Source organism: Acipenser ruthenus, chromosome 13, assembly GCF_902713425.1.
Source record: "Acipenser ruthenus chromosome 13, fAciRut3.2 maternal haplotype, whole genome shotgun sequence".
NCBI lineage: Eukaryota > Metazoa > Chordata > Actinopteri > Acipenseriformes > Acipenseridae > Acipenser > Acipenser ruthenus.
The window spans coordinates 16,576,362-16,585,383 of NC_081201.1; the positions used below are offsets into that span (position 1 = coordinate 16,576,362).

Sequence of the window (9,022 nt, forward strand, 5' to 3'; positions counted from 1 at the left end):
GTCGTTTAAGCGTTTTACGCAAAATTCAACATAGTTGCCAAACCATGTGACCGATCCATTTTTCCTTAAGCAGAATCAATTGTGGACATGAGCGCACTATGTACCAATTTTTTTTACAGCTGTGCTATTTACCGTTCGTGAGAAGAAGCCTTTTGAATATTGTCCAAAACTTTGAGTAAATCCAAGATGGCTGCCACACCATGTTACCAAAGGCAGCCATATTGACCACGACACAACATCCCATAGTCCTCTACATCCGTGTCAAATTCTGTGTGTTTTGGTGCAGCCGATAAGAAGTTATAGGCAGTTTTTAGCCAGTTGCGTATGTTGATGATGTCATGCATCACTGTTTGATCTTTAGGAGAGGTCAGAGGTCACGGGCGATGACATTTTTTCATAGAGCACATATGGCTTCCTATACGTCTTTCATAAGTGCAATGGTGTTCTTGTTATGGGTTGCAAAAGTTTTTGTACAATTATCAATATGGCCGCCAAACCATGTGACCAAAATGTGTCATTTTTATATCACCAGTGAGTCTCTATGGTCATATAAAGTTTCATGACTGTAGTGTATTGTACTTTGGATTTAGGCACGAATGTATGAAAATAGAGCCGTCGTGAAACGGTTATTTGCGCGCCGCGGCCATGTTTTGTAACGAAAAAGCATGGATTTTACAAACGGTAGAAAGGACCTGGTCATGAACATGCGTGCCAATTTAGGTGTCGATTGACGTTGCGGTTTAAGACAAGAAGATTGTTGAATATTTGACACCAATCCGCGTAGCGGGCAAAGTAATTGTTCAATCAACCTCGATTGAACATATGTTTTTTATAGGCCATTGCTGCACTATCTGCTGCCATTGTCATAGTTCCACCTTAAGTTGTTTTTAACGGCAAGAGTTTTGAAAAATTCCCAAAATTTCCACAAGATCCAAGATGGCGGTCGAACCATGTGACTTTTTCATTTGGGGACGCCAGTCTGGTTGTCCAGCCATAGGCATCTACTTACCTATGCGTTTTCATAACTCTGCGATGTTGTTTGTGCTGAAAAATAATAACAACAACAACAATTAATAATAATAATAATAATAATAATAATAATAATAATAATAATAATAATAATAATAATAATAATAATAATAATAATAATAATAAACAACACAGCAATAACAATAGGCTTCCCCAGCCTTTGGCTTGGAAGCTTAATAATGTCTCCTTTCTGCTTCACAGTTGATGTGACTCTGGACCCTGATACAGCACACCCCACGCTCACCCTCACGGAGGGGAAACGAGTGAGACGGGGAGAGACACGGCAGGATGTCCCTGACAATCCAGAGAGATTTGATTACTGGCCCTGTGTTCTGGGCAGGGAGGGCTTCACCTCGGGGAGACGCTACTGGCAGGTGCAGGTGGGGGGGAATACACCATGGAGATTAGGAGTCAGCAGAGAGTCTGCACCGAGGAAGGGGGAGTTCAGCATGACCCCCCAGCGGGGTTACTGGACTGTGGAGTGGTGGAGGAGTGGAGATGGGTTCATTGCTCTCACAGACCCCAAGACCCCCCTCCCCCTGAGCCTGAAGCCCCAGAAGCTGGGGGTGTATCTGGATTATGAGGAAGGGCAGCTCTCCTTTTACAATGTGGAGACCAGATCTCACATCTACACTTTCACTGACATGGAGTTCAATCCCAATGAGAAACTCTATCCATTCTTCTATACTTACAGCTATACAGACCTTGTGCTGGAGTCCCCTGACCCTGTCAGCGGTGCAGATTAAACACACATTGCTGTCTGAAACAGGAAACTATTCAAACAGCTCAGACAATCTCCTCTTCACTTTCACTGTCACTCTCTCTGCACTCTTCTGGACTGATGAGAAGAAATCCTCTCTCTTCCACCCTCTTATCCTGAGCCCCACCTCTATTTCTCTACACCCCTTTTCCTACTCTCCCTCTCTCCTCTCCCTCTCTCCACCCTGCCCTCTCTACTCTCCCTCTCTCCTCTCCCTCTCCACCCTGTCTTCTCTACTCTTCCTCTCTCCACCCTGCCTTCTGTACTCTCCCTCTCTCCACCCTACCCTCCCTCTCTCCTCCCTGCCTTCTCTACTCTCCCTCTCTCCATCCTGCCCTCTCTACTCTCCCTCTCTTCACCCTGCCTTCTCTACTCTCCCTCTCTCCTCCATCCTCTCTATTCTCCCTCTCTCCTCCCTGCCTTCTCTACTCTCCCTCTCTCCTCCATCCTCTGTACTCTCCCTCTCTCCTCCATCCTCTCTACTCTCCCTCTCCTCCTCCCTGCCTTCTCTACTCTCCCTCTCTCCTCCCTGCCTTCTCTACTCTCCCTCTCTCCTCCATTCTCTCTACTCTCCCTCTCTCCTCCCTGCCTTCTCTACTCTCCCTCTCTCCTCCATCCTCTCTACTCTCCCTCTCTTCACCCTGCCTTCTCTACTCTCCCTCTCTACTCTCCCTCTCTCCTCCCTGCCTTCTGTACTCTCCCTCTCCTCCATCCTCACTACTCTCCCTCTCTCCTCCCTCTCTCCTCCATCCTCTCTACTCTCCCTCTCTTCACCCTGCCTTCTCTACTCTCCCTCTCTCCTCCATCCTCTCTACTCTCCCTCTCTCCTCCCTGCCTTCTCTACTCTCCCTCTCTCCTCCATCCTCTGTACTCTCCCTCTCTCCTCCATCCTCTCTACTCTCCCTCTCTTCACCCTGCCTTCTCTACTCTCCCTCTCTCCTCCATCCTCTCTACTCTCCCTCTCTCCTCCCTGCCTTCTCTACTCTCCCTCTCTCCTCCATCCTCTGTACTCTCCCTCTCTCCTCCATCCTCTCTACTCTCCCTCTCTCCTCCCTGCCTTCTCTACCCTCCCTCTCTCCTCCATCCTCTCTACTCTCCCTCTCTCCACCCTGCCCTCTCTACTCTCCCTCTCTCCTCCATCCTCTCTACTCTCCCTCTCTCCTCCATCCTCTCTACTCCTCTCTCCACCCTGCCTTCTACTTCTCTCTCCACCCTGCCTTCTCTACTCTCCCTCTCTCCTCCCTGCCTTCTCTACTCTCCCTCTCTCCATCCTGCCCTCTCTACTCTCCCTCTCTCCACCCTGCTTTCTCTACTCTCCCTCTCTCCTCCATCCTCTGTACTCTCCCTCTCTCCTCCCTGCCTTCTCTACTCTCCCTCTCTCCTCCATCCTCTCTACTCTCCCTCTCTCCACCCTGCCCTCTCTACTCTCCCTCTCTCCTCCATCCTCTCTACTCTCCCTCTCTCCTCCATCCTCTCTACTCCTCTCTCCACCCTGCCTTCTACTCCTCTCTCCACCCTGCCTTCTCTACTCTCCCTCTCTCCTCCCTGCCTTCTCTACTCTCCCTCTCCATCCTGCCCTCTCTACTCTCCCTCTCTCCACCCTGCTTTCTCTACTCTCCCTCTCTCCTCCATCCTCTGTACTCTCCCTCTCTCCTCCCTGCCTTCTCTACTCTCCCTCTCTCCTCCATCCTCTCTACTCTCCCTCTCTCCACCCTGCCCTCTCTACTCTCCCTCTCTCCTCCATCCTCTCTACTCTCCCTCTCTCCTCCATCCTCTCTACTCCTCTCTCCACCCTGCCTTCTACTCCTCTCTCCACCCTGCCTTCTCTACTCTCCCTCTCTCCTCCCTGCCTTCTCTACTCTCCCTCTCTCCATCCTGCCCTCTCTACTCTCCCTCTCTCCTCTATCCTCTCTACTCTCCTTCTCTCCACCCTGCCTTCTGTACTCTCCCTCTCCTCCATCCTCACTACTCTCCCTCTCTCCTCTCCCTCTCTCCTCCATCCTCTCTACTCTCCCTCTCTCCACCCTGCCTTCTCTACTCTCTCTCCTCCATCCTCTCTCCTCTCCACCCTGCCTTCTCTACTCTCCCTCTCTCCTCCCTGCACTCTCTCCTCTCTACTCTCCCTCTCTCCTCCCTGCACTCTCTCCTCTCTACTCTCCCTCTCTCCTCCCTGCACTCTCTCCTCTCTTCTCTCCCTCTCTCCTCTCTGACCCCTCTACTTTTTGTTATGTGATATTTTGTAAAAATTGGAAGCCTCCCTGGATAAGGGCGTCTCTTAAGAAATATATAATAATAATAATAATAATAATTAATAATATTAAGACATTCTAGACAATAGATGAATGCATTATTTTCCATGTAATCAATATTTACATTGAAGCCGAGATGTTCCCTGAATATTATTCATTGCTAAACTTAGTGAACCGATTTCTGCTATTTTGATATGAATCTTCTGTTCTGTTTTTGTAGCGCATCTGTTTTCTATCTTCTTAATAAAATTTATAAAAGATATAACGGTGTTGTGTGATTTACTGCTCAGTTGTTTACCTCGGCAAGCTTGAACTCGTAAAAAAAAAAAGACATTTATAACAGCAGAGTGCTGATTAAATTAGACCATTACACATATGAATGAATTGTATCCTTAAATTAGACATTTTAATTGTGATTCTTCCTACATAACTCTTAATAATAACAAAAGCACAGAGTTACTTCCAGTCTGATTCAGAAATACTAAAAGAAGTTCAGATGTATTTAAATTGTCATTTTTATTCAGCATACATGATAAATATGTTAGCCTTGTGTTTAAAACATCTGGGAGATTTTACAAAAAAAAAGAAATTATATATATATATATATATAGTGCCTATAGAAAGTCTATACCCCCTTTCAAAATGTTTACCTTTTGTTGCCTTATAGTTTGAAATTAAAATGCATTAAAATAGTTTTTTTTCATTGATCTACACATCCTACCCCACAACTTCCAAGTGAAAAAAATATTCTAGAAATTTGTAGAAAATTAATTAAAAATAAAAACTGAAATAGCTTGGTAGGATAAGTGTCCACCCCCTTGTAATAGCAATCCTAAATTAGCTCAGGTGTAACCAGTCGCCTTCAAAATCACACACCAAGTTAAGTGGCCTCCACCTGTGTTACACTGTAGTGATTCACATGATTTCAGGATAAATTCAGCAGTTCCTGTAGGTTCCCTCTGCTGGGTAGTGCATTTCAAAGCAAAGACTCAACCATGAGCACCAAGGCACTTTCAAAAGAACTCTGGGACAAAGTTGTTGAAAGGCACAGATCAGGGGATGGGTATAAAAAATATCAAAGGCCTTGAATATCCCTTGGAGCACGGTCAAGATGATTATTAACCCTTTGCGGTCCATTTATTAAATGCGCGTCAGGCACGCCAGGTCTAATTTATTTTAACACGTGCAGTTAATTTTAGACGCGCTGTTTAAAAGTATTTTTTTTCACAGTCAAATGGGTTTAAATGGCCCTGCATATCTACAAAGCACTCACTAGGCATCTCCAGCCCGCCCCACCCTTTCGTTCGCTATCGCTTTCACCTATGTAAGAAATAAATAATAATAGTCGTACATACCGATCAGTCATCTCCTGATCACTCGTTTTATCACCAAACTCCTCAATAATGCGATCCAAGACATTATTTTTTACTATAACATCTCAAAAAAGCTCTGCAAATGTCCGTGTTCTCTGTGTGCTGATTCACAGGCAGCCAGCTTGTTTACTTACGACCGCCCAGTTATCTGATACCAGGGCCATGTATGACTATTCATGAGATACGCCTTTTTTTTTTTTTTTTTTCGACTTGTCTCGGCTCCTGTCGCTCCCACTCGGCAATTGAATGGTTTTCTCGTCTTTTTCCAGAGAAAGAACGACTAGAAACCCGTTTTTTGCGTTGCTATAATGATGTCGGACCCAGTCCGACAAAGGACCTGAGAGGAATAATTGCAATGTCGGACCCAGTCCGACAATGGACCGCAAAGGGTTAAGAAGTGGAAGGTGTATGGCACCACCAAGACCCTGCCTAGATCAGGCCGTCCCTCCAAACTGGATGACCGAGCAAGAAGGAGACTGATCAGAGAGGCTACCAAGAGGCCAATGGCTTCTATGGCCAAGACTGGTCAAAGTGTGCATGTGACAACAATATCCCAAGCACTCCACAAATCTGGCCTGTATGGTAGGGTGGCAAGAAGCAAGCCATTACTCAAGAAAGCCCACCTTGAATCCCGTTTGAAGTATGCAAAAAAACACTCAGGAGATTCTGTAGCCATGTGGCAAAAAGTTTTGTGGTCTGACAAAACTAAAATGGAACTTTTTGGCCTAAATGCAAAACGTTATGTTTGGCACAAACCCAACACTGCGCATCACCCAAAGAACACCATCCCTACTGTGAAGCATGGTGGTGGCAGCATCATGTTATGGGGATGTTTCTCATCGGCAGGGGCTGGGGCACTTGTCAGGATAGAAGGGAAAATGAATGGAGCAAAGTACAGAGAAGTCCTTGAGGAAAACCTGCTGCCCTCTGCAAGAAAGCTGAAACTGGGACGGAAGTTCACCTTTCAGCATGACAATGACCCAAAGCACACAGCCAAAGCTACACTGGAGTGGCTAAGGAACAAAAAGGTAAATGTCCTTGAGTGTGACCAAGTCAGAGCCCTGACCTGAATCCAATCGAAAATTTGTGGCATGACTTGAAGATTGCTGTCCATCAACGCAACCCAAGGAACTTGACAGAGTTTGAACAGTTTTGTAAAGAAGAATGGTCAAATATTGCCAAATCTAGGTGTGCAAAGTTGGTAGAGACCTATGTCGCGCCCCCAAAATAAATATAGCCAGACTACGCCACCTTATGTTTAAAGAAAATAAGGAATTCTGTTCTATTATAATTACCTTCTACTTTCATTGACACAGGTTCGAATTATCACAAAGGGGGACAGCAACTAGCCCACAAAGAACACAGAGGAGTAGCAATATGCAATTCTTTATTAAAAACAGGAAATAGTCCATCAACGCAACCCAAGGAACTTGACAGAGTTTGCACACCTCGTCACTAACAGGAAAAGTCAAAGTAATACAGTAAAATAATGTGCATGACCAGTCCTTATTCAATATTGCACTTGCCCTGGCTGGATTGTCGGTAGGGGACGTGGTTCCAATCTCCTGCCACCCCAAATTTCAAAACTGCTCAATTATCCCTTTCCCCAACAGGGGGCGCCACTTCACCACTGAGTCCAAGCCAACAGACTAATAACACCAAGCCTTCCCCAGAGTCAATTGAGTGGAGAAAGAACGTTTCAATCTGCAACAGAGCAGGGCCTCCAGTCTCGATCTAAAATAAGATATTGCACACGACACAGGTTTCCTAATAAAAATAAAGCAAAAGATCAGTGCACTTCAAGACATTTCAATTCATCTGCTAATTTATACAACAAATTAAAATAGTATAATAAAACCAGAGAGATTACTATTAAACAAATTACTAATTAAAATTAATCACAAACACATATCTATAACCATATATCAATACACATATATCTAGATCTATGTATAAATACAGTATAATCTAGTAACAGATATAACCTAGCAGCATATACAACCTAGCAGCCTTATGTAGTTTAGCAACAGATACAGTCTAGCAGCGTTATATAATTTTAGCAGCAGATACAATTTAGCAGCATTGTCTAGTGTAGCAGCCAAGTATAATCTAACAGCATTTGTAGCAGTAAAATACAGCCCTGCATCAGTTTAATTCTGGCTGTAATATAAGGCAGGGAGCAGGGAAAAGACTCCGCTAATAAGTTATAATAAAAAGTAACAATAGCTCAATGAGAAGGTGTGTGACTACTGCAGTTCAAGCATAATGCACCACAACAAAACACTTAGCTGATGGATGACGACCCACAACTCCCAATCCAGCGTCTCGGGCAGCTCTCTCTCAAAGTACTCGTGCTTTTCACTTCTCTCCAACCAACGCCGCTCAGCTGGTCGTCTTCAACTCCTCACGTCCCGATTTCTCTTCAGTCTCGTTCCCAGTACACCAAGTGTCCCGTACTGCTGCCAACAACACCCCAAATTCCTCACATCCTGGTCCCGTGCTGCTACCTGCAACACTCCGATCTCCTTGCTTTCTTTAGTCTTATATTCGTTTTGTTCTTTTCTCTATCCCCGCGTTCTGCTTTCTCCCTATCTTGTTTCTTCCTCTTTCTTTTCTTTTCGTTCCGCCTTGTTCTAACTTCGTTTCCTCACTTTGTTTTCTGACCTCATTTTCTGAACTGCGTCTCTCTCTATCCTCTTTTACTCCCTCTTTATAGTGCACAGCTGATTAAATTATTGTCCACACCTGCGATCCAAACAGTGATTTCAAGCGGTAGACACCGGTGACGTTGCCATAGGAACAGGTAACACAGCGTGTGTACGAAAACGTAAAAACAAAATAAATCAATACATCAATAACGTGCTTAAATTAAATCATTCCAACAACACAATGTGAAAAAAAGGGAAAATAGATAAAACACATTCTAAAAAAATCACAACAATATAATTCAATAAATCACATACACTCTTGTCACCCGTGACACCTATCCCAACAGACTCACAGCTGTAATTGCTGCCAAAGGTGCTTCCACCAAGTATTAACTCAGGGGAGTGGAGACACATCCAATTATGAACTTTCAGTTTTGTATTTTTAATATATAATTTTTTTCTCAATAAAAACTTTTTTCCCCTTAACAGTGTGGAGTATGGTGTGTAGATAAGTGGAAAAAAATCCTCACAAAATGTGAAAAATGTTCAAGGGGGTGTAGACTATATATATATAATCCATTGTGTTTTTGATTTTATTACACAAACCACTGAAACCAATTTCAGTTCTTATTAAAATAATTCTACTGCAGCTCAAAAAAGAATTCCCTCAATGTTACCAGTCCATCACTTCCATTCGCTACACAGCTCTCACATGTGCAGCATTTGAAAGATGTTGCAGCAAACAGATTTCGTGTCCATACGTTCCTAAAGATTCTGGATACTCTTTCATAAAAACATAACATAAGAAAGTTTACAAACGAGAGGAGGCCATTCAGCCCATCTTGCTCGTTTGGTTGTTAGTAGCTTATTGATCCCAGAATCTCATCAAGCAGCTTCTTGAAGGATCCCAGGGTGTCAGCTTCAACAACATTACTGGGGAGTTGGTTCCAGACCCTCACAATT

General features: G+C 44.2%; 1 protein-coding gene across 1 annotated transcript in view; it reads left to right on the forward strand.

The window, feature by feature from the left end:
• Positions 1-1,917, forward strand: part of LOC117972030 (butyrophilin subfamily 1 member A1-like) — a 52,418-nt gene extending 50,501 nt beyond the window's left edge. Inside the window, exon 11 of the mRNA XM_059035686.1 lies at positions 1,231-1,917. Coding sequence (XP_058891669.1) covers positions 1,231-1,775 — 545 coding nt within the window. The 3' untranslated portion in view covers positions 1,776-1,917. The remainder of the gene's footprint in view (positions 1-1,230) is intronic.
• Positions 1,918-9,022: the final 7,105 nt, after the last annotated feature.